Consider the following 16676-nt stretch of genomic DNA (forward strand, 5'->3'; position numbering starts at 1 on the left):
GCGGCAGGTGAGACGGAGAAACCCCGTGGCATTTGGCATGGAAAGTTACAGGCAGAAAGCGCCGCTTGCAGAGTGCAGTAGCCCTTTGCAGCCCACCAACAGATTCACCTCCCACGTTCTCTTCTGCAGTAAATGCCCCCATCAGCTCAGTCTTCACTTGCTAGAACTGGAACAAAATCAGGACAAGGTCAAATAGGGCTCCATTTTCTCCAAACACTCCCGACTCTGGCCCGTTTCCATTGCAATTGCAACCTCTTCCTGTCTGTCCCTTTGCCAAAGGATGGTTTGTGCCTCACAAGCAAGAGGTTACACCTTGGACAGGGCTGTAGGTCCCAGAGCCAGCCTTAGGCTCAGCAGAAGGAGAGGCAAAAAAGGCATCAACCACCAAAAACAGGCAGGGCTACTCGAGTTGCACAAGTGCTGCATTACACTTGCTTTATTTTAATTCAATGTGTAAGGAACACCTAGGTGCTTCATGGAGGACAGGGAATGCCAAAGCAAGCAGGGACCCAAATTCCACTTAAGCTTTGTCTGGGGTGCCAGGATCATATGCCCACTTGGTTTTGAATAGCACTAATTCTCAGAAAATAAACCTCTTGCTGCAGTTTCAGCACCTCTSAACCACAGTTGGACCAGACCTGCTACCTGGCTTGGGTCCCCCAACAAAAATACACAAACAAAACCCCCATCCAAGGAGAATGAAATGCTGGGAAAGGGCAGCAATCCTGGCAGCAGCATGAGAGGCCCTGGCTCATGGTCTTAGTCCATGTACTAGGAAAAAGACCAGGTAAGASAAGAAAGGGTTTTCCGTGTCTTTTTTTCCTCCTTGTTTAGGACAAAGTTAATTGTGACAATTTGCTCAAAGAAACTTTTATTTTTAATTTTTAAAAGCATAGCTGCTAAAGTCTTCAAGAGCTCTTCCCACTCTGCTTACCTTAAAGAAGGACCCCTGAAGCATCTGCTGACTGACAGGACCAAACCAGGTAATTTTGTTGAAGCCAGCAGTATAAAAGTGGAGTAAAACACTTTAGGGATGAYCATGTAACCATTTCCCTTGAGGCTCTTTCATAGCTGCAAAGCAGTTGTGGCAAAAATCACAGTTAGAAGTTTTACCATTATTACCTAGTTCAAGTGGTCATTGATCACCAGAAGCCAGTTTTCCCTTGGCAGACAGGAATTTGCTCTCTAATTTTTTTTTGTTGGGCTTTGTACAGTGCCAGTCTTCCTGGTTCAGGAAAGCATCCGACTTTTGCCTTTGCTAATAACAAAATTAAATACGTTTTTGTAGGTTTGGACATGGTCTTAAGGTCAATGAGGAGACATGCCTGGCCTTAGAGTAGAACAGGTTCAGAGCAAGAGGAGATGGATGAAAGGACAGAAGGTAGAGAAGAACAAAAGGACACAAAGMGGAGGTAAATAATGATTGCGCAGAAATAGGTAGGTCACCTTTTCTTTTATGACTGGATTACAAACCTGTGCAATGCTTTAATGTCAGACACCTGATGAAATAGCTGTGCAGACCTGCAAGACTGTACTGTAAAACACATGCACGTAGAGCTCAGACGAGGCTGCTGGGGCAGGCAGGAATCAAAACCAAGAACATACCTGAAATCAGGAGTTAAAAGTAACAACTTTAAAAGAAATCTTAGTTGGAATTACCTAGATTTTTTTTTCTTTAATACCATAGGCCCATTGTGATTCCAGAGTCTGTGAGTGAAGTTCCTGCTCTGTCTGGCAGCAGCGATTCTGATCATTTTCCAACTTAGACAAAAATAGAAGTGAGTTACAAGGGGCATAAGTTAGTTCAAACTGAAGTCATCTATTTCTTAGCAAAGATTTCTGGGAACATGTAACCAGGCCAGACTGGTTCATTCCCCAGCCTGAAACTATGCAGAGTCCAGAAGAGAAGACCAGAAGGGATGCTTTAACTCACTTTTATCAAACTACTGTCAAACATTCAAAGGCATTCAACATTCCAGGTCTTTCTACCATTCTAGTAAGCTTTCTTACAAAAAGRCTCCAAGTACTTTAAGATTGCAGTACAAAATTCAAACTACAGAGCATCTATCAAAAACAGTCATGTCACAGATACATACTGATCAAGAGCATAGCATCAAGCAGTTGCTGTATTTGGACGAATAAAGACCCACATAATTTTAAAGATATTTTCTTGAAAAGAGTCCAGTTGCTGCACACACAAGGAAAGGTGCCATTTCCTCACATTCTGTACAGTTTACAATGCAGTTTTTTTTAAAAAAAGCACGCTGGTGATATGTACATTAAAAGGTTGTCTTCAGTCTTTTGTCCACTGGAATTGCAACCGTGAACATATTTGTCCATCTCTAAAACAAATCAAGCCTCAAGTAAAAGATGAATCTGAGGTAAGTAGATAGTTTGCTTTTGCACAAGACAAATTTCCACAACAACCTAGAGAAATACAACTGTTTCCTTTAAAAATCTTTGAGTACCTAGTGCCCTAGAGATGCCTCTAGTCTCTTTACAGAAAGGAGCTCACTGCAGAGAATGCACCAGCTCAGTGCCATTTGTGAATTAGGTGTGGAAGAACTGACCAAAATAACAAGGGATCTCGGAGCTTAAAATCTGAGCTGAGTTTTTGCCATTAAGAGATAGGGTCTGATAATACTCCATCTGACATTGTCTTATGGAGTACATGAAGTGCAAAACAGAGGCCTAAAAATAAAGCCACCTTTGACGCTGAGTAAATGAAATTGGCACAGGGGAATAAAGAGCAAGCCAGAGATTAAGGCCAAACTCGTCATTTCAATCCAATCTGCTACGAACAAAATTTAAATTAAAAAAAGAGTATCAGAACTTCTGTATAATTTCATTTAAAAAGCCTAAAACAACAATGGCTGTTTGTGCTAGCTTAGATTTTTCTGGAGACAGTTAGATGGAGGGCCTTTCTGCAAGAATTGAAAGCCAATAAAGGGAAATCCTCGCAGTAACTTCCCAGAGCTGTGGTAAAATCAGTATTGTCCATCCGCACAATCCCTTGATGTTGGTGTAAAGTCTACAAGCGAAAAAACAATCAAATTGTTTTTGCAGCCTGCAGATGAAGGCCATACCTGCCAGCATCTTGTTCTTGGCGCAGTCCAGAGGCACCTATCTGGGTTCCATGCAGGATACGCGCGGCGATCCTTGCCGCAAGTGCCAGTACTTTGGTTGGAGCCTGGAGACGGGCAGGAACAGTTTGGACAAATCACCTTCTTCGGCAGCAGCTACCGGGCCTGCTCGGCTGGAGGATTGTGGTGCTCTTAGGTGACGAGCTCTGATGACCTACAGGTCGAAACGTTTCCTAACTGTGGGCTAAGATTAAAGGGAGATGCATCTTTCACCACCAAGATCTCCCAAAGGTTTGGGTTGGCTGAGCAGGGATAAAAGAAAAATAACCGCCCAAAATAGAAAATGCAAAAGGGCCGCTAAAAACTGGCATTTATTCAAGACTAATACCTAAAGATTTACAGACACTGAATGATAACTTTCTTCCTTGCCTAGAGGAACGTAAATGCATACTTGCTGTTCCACAGGAGACAGCCACTGCCCCCTCTCAGTACTTTTTCAGGCTGTAGGGCAGCCCTAGAACTGACTTGGCCCCTGCAAACGGCGGGGAGTTCCAGACGGCAGAGCTGGTGCGCTTGAAGTAGCGGGGTTTGCTCTTGTAGAAGATGTCCTCCAGCTTGGGGCTCACGATGGCCCCGAAGAGCGCGTCCACGTTGGGCGGGTTGTAGTACTGGCGGATCACAGCTTGGCTAAGCTGGTTGCCTGCAGRGAGAGGAGATGAGGTTACCATTCATTTATTTTAACTGAAATGGCTGTGTGTGATGCCTGTGTACACTATGTTCCTGCTCCCCTCATTACTAAACAGAAAACTGTAGAAATACCAGAAAACTCCTGTAATATTTGGTGCCTTAAGGCACATTAGTGCTGCCTTAGGCAGCAGGATACATTGACCAGGGGTAAATACTGCACTAGTTCAGAATATCCTTCCCCTTACACTGGCAAAAATGCCATTAGCAGCACAGTTGACAGGTTTTTGTGCAGTTTTTGTCTATGAAGGTCCCAGGTAGCAGAGAATTCCTCGACCCAACAATTCCACCCACACCGCCCCAGGTTGACACTTCTGCGCAAGCAGCATTAACCAGGAAAAAAAGCTGTTCTAGCAAGTCTGGCCRTCAGTAAGAGTAGAACAGCAGTGGGAAACACCAGCAACTCCCCATACCCATCACAGCCAGCCAACACGTACCACTAGCCCAGGCAGGAATGGGCTTTCGCGGATGGCTCTCGTCATCCGTGGAGTCATCGCTATTCAGATCCATGCCGTAGTTATTTGGGTTTATCGTGGGGGGCTTAGGACCTTTCAGGCCCTGTGGGGTCATCTGGTAGGAATTGCACACAGGAGAAGTCTGGAAGAGGGATGTAACAGTCGTTAGACACCGTAGCACAGCACAAGTAGCTGCCGAGTGGTGGTAGGGCACTYGGTCTGCAGCACCTCACTGCTCTGCCTCTTGCCTTAGCTAGTAATTACAAGCCCCACTGTTGCAAGGTTTGGGCCCAACTGCAGCTCCACGTTGCTTTTTCCAATTAATCCAGCTGCTTATCAGCTATGTATGGCAAGCTGGCAATACAACCTAATATAAACACAGCAGTTCCACTTTACTCAAGCAAGGATAAATGAAGCTGCTACATCCCAAGAGCTGCAAGTGAGCAGTGTCTTTCAAATACTTTGGTCTTAATAATATTAAATGGAATGTTATCTTGTTCAGAAGTAACTATAACACATTTCAGGACAAACTTAATGTAATTTTGATGGGAACAGCATGACCGAGTGAAATGCAGAAACAGKTGATGAACGCAGAAGAGATGAAGGTAGAACTGCACATTTCATCAACCACAAAACGTTAAGTCGGTTTCTAAGAGGAGAAGTAAGTGTCTCTAGAAATCTGGAAACAGTTTTGCTCCCTAAAAACAGAATCATGAAGAAGGCAAAAATGAAAGTCATTTCACTCTTTTTGCATTTAAAGATTAAAATGCCTAGCTCTGCAAGCAGGTAGAATAAACGTCTCTATTTTAAAAACTCCAGTSGAGAATATTCAACTCCAGGACCACCTCAAGTGCATTCAGCAGGGTTTGCAAGCACAGTATTGGCTGCAGACTCTGCTGCCACCCTGTGGCTGTTTCCCTTTTTAGGCTTAAACGTCACCCTTTAAATATCCCTGCTGTTAGTGGGGTCAGTGCTCAGACAAAAGCAATGTAGCTAAGCAAAGGAACCTTAATTTCAGGTTCACCCTCTTGTGCTGACAACTGGAAAATTCTGGCAAATGTCTGTTGTTTCTTACAAGTCATTTACTCAAGGCTACCTGGAATCAGCCTCATAATCAGTGAGATTTCATAGGATCCCTTCATTACTGAAGGGGGACAAAAAAATATGGTAAAACTGCCCATAGCAACAGCACCTCAGTGCTGGAAACTGAGTTCTCTGATGTGATCCTTTAAAGAAATGCCACCAGAGAGAGCAGAATTACCTCTTTCTTCTCTAGGTGCTGTGTTTGGGCACCATCCTTAGCCTTTTGTTCCTCTGGCACTGTCTTCTCCTCTGGCTCCTGCTTCGTGGTCTCTGCTAGCCTCTGCTCCTCCTGCTGGCAAGCCCACGTCACAGGCACGTTAAGCTTAACACCTCAGTAACTAAGCTGCTCTGCTATCCCAGGGATGGTTATTATATATTTTGCATCTTGAGTAATGATTTGAGATGCAATAAATCCAATCATCTAGTGGCCAGTGTGAACACAGRGCAGGCAGTAACCGAAACCTCCCCAGCACTCTGAGCTCTCCTCCGAGTGCCGCAGCTCCATCAAGGAGAATGATGGTATAACAGAAAGCTTGGGCCGTTTCCAGCYGTGTTTCCTTATTCTCTCATTGGAATCCTCTCAAAACAGAGGTGCRGATTCTCCCCACTTATTTTATAAAGTCAAAATAGCAAAGGGATTCCTGCAAAATCCCATTAGTTGCAAGGAAAACCCTTGGAAAGGGGCATTCCAAAAATTACTTGAATAGCCTGCAGGCTCTTAGTCCCCGTTCAGGTGAATATGCATGTTGCTAAAAGTGCCTTCTCTTGGGTTTAATGCAGAAGTGCAACAAATCCCTCAACGGGGTCGTTAGCAGCCCCCGAGCTACAAAGCCGTCAGCAGCGGTGGCTACTAAGGTCAATCCTCAGCTCTAAGGAGCTACTGAGGAACAGAGTGGCCTTACTTCCTTCTTCTCCACCTCCTTGTGGAGCTGTTCTTTGGCAGCCAGCAGCTCCTTCTGCAGCCGAGCAGCCTTCTCCTGCTCTTCACGCTGCCTGCGAACCAAAGTAACAGATGATTAGGCTCTGAATTGCCCAGGATATCCCCCTTCTGTAGGGCCTGCCGCAAGCCCTGCTTATTTTCTTGCAACTTTCAGGGCACTTGCCACCATACTTGCTACTTTTTCAGGCCCAGAATTTCTGCCAGAGCTGCCCAAAACAGCTCTTCTCTGCTAGGACATGGCAGTAGTGGTTCCCTTCCAAGCCCTGGCACGACATTTAGTGCCCAAATRGGGATGACCTTACTTCTCTGCCTGGATCCGCTCCTGTTCCTTCTTGCGCTCCAGCTCTCTCTCTGCCGCCAGCTGTTTCTCTCTCTCCTGTTCTGCCAGTCTCTGCTCAGCGATCTTCCTCACACGCTCCTGCTCCTCCTCCTTTTTCTTCTGCAGTAGCTCTCTGTGCCGACGTTCCTCCTCCTCCTCCTGGTAAGCACAAGACTCGTTACTAACCCCACATCYTACAGGAACAAGTTCCAGAACGAAACAAAATCAGGCTCAGCTTTTTCAACCCAGTCTCCAACAGCAATCAGTCAAGCAGTTGCACACACAAATACCAGGCAGAGCACGTGCTCCCAAGGGAGCTACATCATCTTTCCAGCAATTTAGTGCTGGCCTTGCCCTGCCCACCATGTAACCAAAAGCCCCAGTGGCCACCATGCCCTGGAACCCTCTCGCATACACAGAGGTGTCAGGTTAAGCTACATCACTTCTTTCCACATAACACTGTCTAGTCTCCTTAACTGGAAAATTTAATACTTGCCAATTCGCAAATTAAGGGTCTTCAGCAGGGACCTGTCCCAGATTGCAGAAATTTGGCTCACAGTCATCAGGAACAGCTCACAACAGATTGCGAAAGGAAGCAAAACGCTGCAGAAAGCTTTAAGGACAGGCCCTCAGCTTATTTCCTCTCAGCTGCTGGTGTTAATACTCTTGCTGACTGCCTCACTCACAGAGATTGCAGCAGATCACGGTGATTCTAACTGCATGCAGGGTGGGAGGCAACCGGGGCATTAACACACGAGCTGCAGGACAGACCTGCTGCAGTGCTTTCTGTTTCCTGGCCTCTTCGTCTTGCCTGCGCCGCGCCTCGGCCTCCTCCATCTTCTTGGCAGCYGCTTTCTTTTTGATCTTTTCCTCTGCCAGCCTTTCTTCCCGCACCTAGGACACAGGGCATGCCTCAGTCTGAGGGRCATGTGAAGTATCTCAACAGTCAGTCTCAAGGATGAAGAGCTCCCGCGCACTCAGGAAGCAAAGGCTTCCCCCTCTTAGCCACTGGGAGTCCAAGTAGCCTGTGTGTTCTTTTTAAACACTAATAGTCAGGGAAATTACCTTCTTTTGGATCTCCACCAGAATGGAGGAGATTCTGTTGTGATATCTTTTACATCAAATATAACAGAGCCCATTAGAACACATTTSCAGCAGCATAAAATAAGTGAAGCACATAGAGGTACTGCAGGCAAGACAACCAACTGCTACGGTCCTATTGCAAGGTGGCTGAAAGCTTCAGCTAAAGGAAGCCTGGTTGCTTCCCTGGTTCATCTGTTAATCGTATGGAAAACAAGTAAACAAASGCAGCCTAAATACAACCCCTTTAGATTAATAATTCTGGAAAACAAAGCCTTTAATCTTCTGTTAGCTGTAACCAAGACCAATAAGGCACAGTTTAAATTCCCTGAATGCCAGGTGTCTGAAAAGCTCTTCATTCAGAGATGCTCAGCTCCACCTTTTCTGGAAGATCCACTAGCACGACACAGTTTAGCTCCTGTCTTTGTGCTTAGCTCTGCCCAGTATACTCTATGGGTCCGCGGGRCCTTTACCTTCTCAGTCTTCTCATCGAAGAGCGCCAGCTTCTGCTCGATGCGCCTCTTCCGCTCTTCCTCYATCTGCTCCGCGCGCTCCCGAGCTTGCAGCACTTTGCGGAGACGCTCCTCACGCTTCCTGCAGGACGTGGCCTCACTTTACCAACGTGTCTTAGTGCCTTCCACAGATCTTACAGCCCAAGGATAGGGCAGAGAAAGCTCTCAGGCAGCRGAAAAACTTAGTGCACTACGGCCATTATTTTAAAATATTGGCAATATTTAAGCTTCATCTGAGACAGAGGCAAGAGTATGAAGCGCCAATCAGGTGAACAGAACTTCTTTTAGTAGTAGGTGCTAAACTTCTTAGGTAGACACTAATGCAACAAATGCTGCCTTAGCCGCAGGAGAGCAAACAAACAAGAATTTTTGTTGAAGGGGAACCTGCATGACAAGTGACCTAGATGCAAAGACCTACAAGCCCAGGGCACGCAGTCTGGACAGGGCAGAAAGCAGCTACTCACAGCTTTGCCTCTTCCAGTCGCCTTTTCTTTTCTTCCTCCAACTTCTGCTTCCTCAGCTCCTCGGCCTCTTGCTTTTTCCTCAGAGTCTCTAGTTTCTGCCTCTCCTTTTCCTAGGGTGCATCAAAAGGGTAATTAGGGACCCGGAGACAACAGAAAGGAGCTGCAGCCACAACCAGGGGAGGTCCTAAGCCTAAGAAAGATCTCAAGTAGCCTGCGATGTGGTCGTACCTGGTTGGGAACGGATGCAATGAAAAACAGGGCAACGGTGTTAAACATTAACAGCAAAAGGTGCTTGCAAATTGAAACAGAACCATCAGCTCTTAGACTCCAAGAAATTTCTGCAGAGGCTGCAGACAACTCCATAACACCAGTAAAAAGGACCTAAAAATGTRGAATAGCTGCCAAGCATTAGCACCAATTTCCTGCAGCTTAACAGGGACAGGTGGTACTCTAGGAAACACCTTGCTTATCCAGTTCCCATTGGTTTCTTTGCTTCCCACAAAGATTTCTCACAGCAAAGCACCGTTTAGAGCCTTTATAGTTTATTTTGGGCACATGTTCAGCTCCATATGTCATCTGGACAGAAACGTAGGGTATTTTTACCCCATTTTCACCAACAATCCAGCTAACTTGGTCTAAATATATTATCAATTAGTAGAGCAAGGTGGAGTCAGCACCAAAGTCACAGCAATCACATTAAGAGAAGCTAATTCAATGTCAGAAGGGGTACAGCAACTGCCAAGTTATGACAGCTCAGTGCAAGCAAGAGCACCGATGAGCAGCGTAAGTGCTTAGGAGATTAGCTCACCCTGTGCTCCATAGCACAAAAGATTGGAGGTTATTTGTACCCAAACTAGCTAAATTTGAATTATTAGATCTTATTTCTTTGGTGTTACTTAGTTCTGTTTAGTCCCCAGATAAAAAAAAAAGGTCAGTGAGGGAGAAGCTGCCTGCTTGGAATGAGACTTAAAATACAACATTCAGTGAAACTGAAGCACAGGATCCACTAGTCAGAGGGGTTTTCTCATCACATCAGCTCTTTTAYCAATATGGAGAGCAATCTAATCTCCCTCACTTTCCTGCTGACATAAAAGGTTGAATCCTTCACTGCTTCAGCAGATGAGAAGTTTATCATTAGGGAATACGGCAAGATTCACCAAGCAGTGCAACTATGACAGTTTTAAGCAATAAGGCAGTCTTAAGCAAACTTCAGTTTTTGCAGGATGATGCTCTCTCCCTCAAGTAAAACAGGTCCTAGAATTACCTTATTCCACAAACAAGTTATTGGATACAGAAAGTTTCGTGTAAACAGAGTGCACAGGAACCAGCCTTAAAAGGGGGACTTTGGGTGCACAGGTTTGTTACACACTCACCCAAAATGCAACATGCAAGACTCTTAGWTTTCCTTCCCCCGTCCTTTCCAGTTTTCCTTCCTCTGACACTCTTAGGCTGCTCGGGAGTATTACATAAATGCCATAGCATAAGAACCCATGGGAGTTGTCTAATGACAAGTTTGATACTTGATGTAAGTGTAAACAGTTATCCCTTGGTTTATCACAGATCAGGAATTTTGTTTGGCATTGGTGCGTTAACTTGGCCACCTAGTAGCCCATCATCTACTAACCTATGCCTCAAAGTCTCATCTTACCTTAGGATCAGTTTGAAGAGGAGTGTTGTGCCTGATGAAAGATTTAATTACACCACTTCTCCCCACAGAACTGGGGGTCATGAGGAGCTGATTCTTCTGCACAGTGTGCAAAAACGTTTTGAAAGGACGTACAACCTGTGAGAAGAATGCCAAAAATCACCCTCGGGAGACTAACCAGGCAGGAGCTGTAGATGCAGTGCCGCATGGACACGAGCAGCTTACCTTGCTGGCCGGACAGAGAGGGGATGGGATCTTTCTTCTTGGAGGAGAAAGGCCTCCATCTTCTGCTTGCTGGTGGTCGTAGCGATGGTCCACAGCTCTTTTGTAGCTTGGCTTTCTCCTGTGAGGGGAAAAACGCRGGTCCTCATAGATGGCAAACCCTCCCAAGTGCCAAAGCCAGGTTTAGGAGGAGGTCGTGCAAACCATTTTAGCTAAAAGAAACTTTATTTTGCATGCTCAAGCAGTTATCCAAGAAAAAAAGCTTCTAATGTGAGAGAAGATACAAATTAAATCCTTTTTCTCTTTTCTTCTAGTGGGAAGGGCAACATACTGCAGAAATTTCAGAATCGCAAAGCACTGAAACTGTTGAACATTTCAGTGTTGRCCTGGTTTTGAGCAGGGAACTAGAGCTCTCCAGAGGTGCCTTTGGACCTCAACGATTCTATAAGCATACCTGGCACTCTGGGGCGGGTCCTGGGTTTCCTCATTCTTATTTAAGTTGCTTTCTGAAAGAAAATGCAATAACTCAGTCAATTSCAGAAGAAAAACAAACAAAAAAGCATCAGAAAAGCCTCCACCTCAGGTAAAGTAGCTCATGTTTTTGAGTTTCCCAGTCAGTCTCACAAAAGGCAGGACTTAAGATTCTGCCCAAATCCAGCAGTTACCTTTGTTGCTCGTCTCCTGTGACCGCTCATCTCTGTTGAGGGTCCGCGTGCGAAGTGACATTCGTGGACTTTGGACATTCTGCAGGAGAAGCAGACAGGGTTTGGGCACAGTTCTCACACCCACAAAGGCAATTACTCTTTCAAGCCACCTTATTCAGGCAGTTTGCAATATTGCCAGAGAAAACATACTGGAAATTAGTGGTRCTAGTCCTGGGTTAAGTCCTAACCTCAGCCGTGAAAGATATTTCAGGACTCCATCAAGCCCCCGTTGTCACTGTCCTGCTCATTTAACACAGAACATGAATGTCCATAATGAGAGATTTTCTACTCGGACRGAGCAAGGAAACGCCTAAACCATCAAGGACAAAGCATTTCCAAGAKGGAAATTTGTTTATGGCTGCTGGACTTGGGGCAAAAAATCAGGCACAGCTCATTTTAGTTCACAGGGCCTAATGGACCAGCAGGTAGGCTGGCAGCTACAAAGGAGCGGGAAGAGAAGAATGGAAACTAAGGAAGCAGTTGGGAAGGACAAAGAATCTCATCTGAGGACAGAGTATATCTAAGTATAGTATAGCTGTAGAAAGCCTCTTGTAGRCCAGCAGAAGCACAAGGATCTGAATAATTTGGGCATCAGACCTGGGAAGCAGCTGGCCTTTAGGCAACAGCAGTACACAGGGATTGCCTTCATCTGTTGCTACGGACGAAACACGTGCCAGTCTGAAGAGGCTGCCGAGTCGCTCTGTTTTCAAGTCGCACAATTGCTCAAAATGATTTTTGGTGGAAACCAGACCGTTTGGTTTGCTGAGAAAACCCCTGATAGATGGGCTAAGGTAACCTGGTGGCGCACACCAATGGTGTGTTACAAARTTATTTATAAATGCATCAGGGGAAAGAAAAAAAATCAGTTGTATTTGCATACCTGCAGAGACCTCCCCTCCCACATAACATGTTCATTTCAAGCCTTTGCACAGTCATAACTCAGGTGAGCTAAAATCTGTGGCCACTAGAACTACATTTGCTTGAATGATTGTGGGTGGCAAAAAGCACAGCTTAAAAATTACATATAAGCTTGTCCTTCCTCACAGAAGTCCTAAGGCCACAGAGCTCCATCACTTTCAACAGCCAAGGTCTGAGCTAATGCGGTTCTGCATGAAATGCTGGCATAATCCTGACARTCTTCCTCGTGAGGCCAGTGAGAATTCTGGAGGAAGATGTTTTGGCTTCAATGATATTTGCAGATTTCTCTGGTCACTGCAACACAAACTGACAAGCTCTATATGATTTGCAGAGCTAATGAAAAGGTCAAAAAAGCTTTTAAAATACCAAGACTGTAACAGTGCCCAAACTCTGCACAACTCAAACCCTTTTTTAAATGTCAAGATTATTTATCTATATGGATAAGGATTCGGCACTGAATTTTCACGCAGCTTATCTCTAGCAAGAGCCAGAAAGCAGGTCCCTGTTCTGAATATCAGCATCACCAAGGCCTCAGTTTGGTGCTGTTATGTATCAATTATTTTCCTGGAATATATATATATATATATATATATTTATATGTGCTTATGTAAGATGAGGAAGAGTGATTCTATCTAATTTCAGCAAGCCTTAGCTCTGCAGTGTCTCAGGTAAGATGGTACTGACTGACAGGATACCTCAACATGCAGCCAAAATAAGCCTGGAGTCACATGTGCTCATTCATTCTCCCAGATGAGTCTTGCTAATTTCTGTTGTACTGATTTGGGAACATTGTGATCCCTTACTCATTTGGGAACATCATGATTGACTTGACAATATCAGACTTTCTCTTGTCTGCCTATGGAAGCAGGTAGGCTATAAATAGGCTCGTGTACACAATCAAGACTAGACCTCTGCAGCCAACTGCTCTAAACTGTCTTTATTCAATTTATTCTTTACTCTTACTCATACAACCACGGTGACTGAACTTTGCTGTGCTCGGAACTCCTCTAATCCTCAGACAGATGCGTTTAACACATTTTAATCACAAGTCCACACAAGCAGAAATGCTTTTAGCTTCTGTTTAAATCTTACCAGCTTGGAGGGGGTGCAGAGTCCAGAATGAGGCCTACAAAGAAAAACAACCATGTTTAATAGCTAGCTGTAAACAGTGCATTTTAAATCAAAAATGTCACTTAAGAAAGCCTCCAAGCATGATTTTAAGGCTAAAAGAATCTCTTAAGGTGCCTCACCCAGTTTTGACAGCTGTTTCTTCCTCCCCTGGCACCTCTCCATTGCTGAGACCTGAAAGGAAAGCAAGGCCAAAGCTGTAAGACACAGGGACAGGCCAGGGCGCAGCCCAGGCCGCCCCTGCAAGTCCCGATACCTCCTTGCAATTCAGGCAGGCGTTGCTACGAGTAAGGGTGAGACTTCAGCAGCGTTGGAGAAACCCCTGCCTACCMTTTTAACAAGAAAACAGATTTTTCAGTGATACATAGCAGGAAGATCCTTTCAGGTTTTGCAAATGGTGGGAAGGAATAAAGCCTTCCTTAAGCACCTCGGAAAACGCAGATCACAACAGTGAGGTAAAAGCTTTCACGGCTCTTCAAACTTAGAGCTGAGAACACTGTCCCTCCAGTTTCATTCTTCCCTAGGGAGMTCTTGGAGCAGAGGCAGCAGCTCACATGGAACTGTTCCCCGCACAGGAAAAGTTACAGGAGCGCAGTATTACAGTTCTACAAAAACATTCCAGTGGGATCATTGTGTTGATATCAAGGAAAATATCAAAGTGTTTGTCCAGATCTATCCAGGTTTAGCTGCATTTGGCYAATGCTTCAAGAAGCTTCAGTTCCTTACAGCACAGATCCCACACAAGAATGCTGAAGATTAAACCACTGCAGCAGTGACCGTTCAGCTCCACCACCCTGTGGACCTGCATATGTGCAAGAGCGCCAGTCTCTCCTGCCCCACACGGAAGAGCCTCTCTTGCATCACCTGTATTTCAGGAGCCATTTATTTGTTCATTCAAGAGCCACTTATTTTTTGCCTGACCCTCAGCTCAAGAGGCAGTATTCAGCACTCCACTGTCCTGCAGTCAACCCAACAACGGCATTCCAGCAGCAAGAACTTTTAAACCCTTTACGTTAATCGATTAAGAGTATTTAAATCAGTTCATATTCTTCAGAGAAATCTGTCCCTCCTGTGACTTGCMACACTCTCCCAAGCTTTTGGAAGAGATTTACATAGTTTAGCCCCAAAATTTCCTTCCCAAAACAAGGACTCTGGAGCTAGCAGGCATTTTGCTTAAAGAGCAGTGGAGTTATAAATAAATCACTGTCACATTTTCCAGAAAACACTCACCTGTGTGAGAGCTTATACCTCTTTAGAAAAGCAGCCATAGAGCTGCTTGTCACACAAGTTCCCTTCAGCAGCAGAGCAACCATGCAAAAGAAACTTCTCTGGGAACATTTAAACTTACAGTTCACGGGGTTGGAGGACACGGAGGACTTGCGAGCGCTCCTCCTCTTGGCGGCCGCCCTGCTGAGGGATTTGCGGAGGGTGCTCTGCCTTTTGCTGGCTCGCGAGTATTTCTCCGCCAAGGAGGTCCTGCGGATCGTGGAGGGTCTCCCCATGAGGCTTCTGCGCACGGAGCGACGGCTGAGCCTGGAGCGCGTCGGAGTCCCCGGGCTCTCCCTCATGGGCTGGGAAGGCTCTTTTCCAGAGCCCTCCTGATGCTCTGGTGCCTGAGCAGGAACATCTACCTCCTGYGCCTTAGGCTCTTCGTTTATAATGACCGTGGTGTTAGCGGCATTTGTTGTGTTTGACTTAAAAGCACCRTGGCTTTCTCCTATGTTTTTTGCCTTAGGGGTGTGAGGAGCCACCAGAATAGAAGCTCCAAGCTCAGGCTGCGGTTCTGCAGCACTGCTTTCCTGTGCAGAAACATCTCCGGGGCTCAGGATGATGGTGGTGGAGACCTTCTCCTCTAGCTTAGAGGCGCTCTTCTGCAGGTGTAACTCAGCGCTGAGGCGCTCGTTGACCCCAATTTCTACTAAGAGAACCTTTCCTTCAGCTGGCTGGACAGAGGACTTCTCCAGAGGGACCTCGGAGCGCTTGGCAAGTGCTGCGAACTGGGACCTTGTCAGACGTTGAGATGAGGAGACATCTTCAGCTGCAGACCCGACGAGCTCCAGGTTTTCTTTATTTTGGACTCTTTGAGAGCGTCGCTCAAAGGACACTGGCTTGAGACTGCTTTTGCGACGGCGAGATATTCTAGCAACAGAAACAGCTGGTTAGACCGGAACTGGATTCAGGAATACACCCAAATTCCTAACAAAGCAGCTCTGCACACACTGATTTGGGGATTAGAGATGGCTGGTTYAGGATTGGGAGTGCAGCAGGTACAAAAGAGCCTGTCTGAATCTCTGTTGGCAGGGCTTGCTGAACCACTTCCACAGACCAACTCAAACATGCAGGGCAACAACGACACTGGAGACCCCACGGGATCTCAGCACAATACAGGCTGAAAGCAGCTAGGTCGGTAACTCGACCTGARGGAAGAAGGGCCAGAGAACTGAGGAGCGCAGAAACACAGCGAGGAACCGAGGAGCACAAGTCACCACGTTCCCACAGCGCGGTGCAAGAGGGAGCCTCGGCGCTATAACCCCTTCGGAGCGCCAGGTTAGCGAGGGCTTGGGAAGGCAGAACCGCGCCGAGGGGCAGGGGGAAGCCCGTCCGTGGGTAACCCCCCATTCCCAAGGAAGCTTTCCCACGTTTTCCCGGGCTCCCTCCTTACGGAAGGAGGCCTTTGCACCGCGTTCCTCGCCACAGCTTCCCGGGCCGCGGCGCGGGAGGAAGCCGGGGAACGGGGCAGGGACGAGGCCGGGCCCCGCGCCGCGCTCACCTCTTCCTGGCCGGCTCCTGGCTCTCGCCCTGCAGGGCGGACAGGCGCTTCCTGCGCTGCCGGTTCCGCTGCGACGGCGTCTTGGGCATGAGCTCGGGCTCGTCGCTGTAGTGGCTGCGCGGGGGGAGAGGCCGTTAACGGCGCCCAGCGGCGGTTGGGGCGGGGCGGGGGAAGGGAAGGTACCTGCTGAACATCCTGGCGGCCTCCTCGCGGATCTCGCGCAGCCACACGAGGTCCGCGTCGTCCACCTGCCGCAGGAAGTCGCGCAGGCGGCGGCGGCCCAGCGCGGGCAGCTGCGCCAGGTCGGCCATGGCCGCGGCCGGCCCGCGCGCCCTGCCTCCCGCCTCGGCCATGGCCGCGGCCGGCCCGCGCGCCCTGCCTCCCGCCTCGGCCATGGCTGCGCCCGCCGCGCGCCTCGAATTCAAACCTAACGCTCGCCCCGCGCGCGTCACCGCCCCGGCGGCCAATCACCGGCGCGCCGCCTCCGGCGCGCCCTCCCCATTGGCCGCCAGCGCGCTCAAAATGCCGGCCCCACCAGCTCTATGGTTGTGGAGGACTGTGAGCTGTGGAAGGCCGCCAGGCTGCATGGTTTTAAAGGCGGGCGGTTGA

At 47.3% G+C, this 16676-nt stretch overlaps 1 protein-coding gene across 1 annotated transcript; it reads right to left on the reverse strand.

The window, feature by feature from the left end:
- Window positions 1-1947: 1947 nt before the first annotated feature.
- On the reverse strand, window positions 1948-16462 carry LOC112948027 (inner centromere protein-like). Its single transcript, XM_026040229.1, has 17 exons — window positions 16251-16462; window positions 16068-16181; window positions 14646-15436; window positions 13420-13471; window positions 13262-13295; window positions 11213-11291; window positions 11002-11053; window positions 10551-10668; window positions 10329-10463; window positions 8681-8790; window positions 8178-8298; window positions 7396-7518; window positions 6608-6780; window positions 6268-6358; window positions 5544-5657; window positions 4265-4424; window positions 1948-3783 (listed from the first exon to the last, which is right to left on the reverse strand). The coding sequence occupies exons 1-17, from the start codon at window positions 16460-16462 to the stop codon at window positions 3569-3571; spliced, it is 2694 nt and encodes an 897-aa protein (XP_025896014.1). The 3' UTR covers window positions 1948-3568.
- Between the last annotated feature and the right edge of the window lie 214 nt (window positions 16463-16676).

This window comes from Nothoprocta perdicaria, unplaced genomic scaffold (assembly GCF_003342845.1).
Source record: "Nothoprocta perdicaria isolate Ctin4 unplaced genomic scaffold, notPer1 scaffold_251, whole genome shotgun sequence".
Classification (NCBI taxonomy): Eukaryota; Metazoa; Chordata; class Aves; order Tinamiformes; family Tinamidae; genus Nothoprocta; species Nothoprocta perdicaria.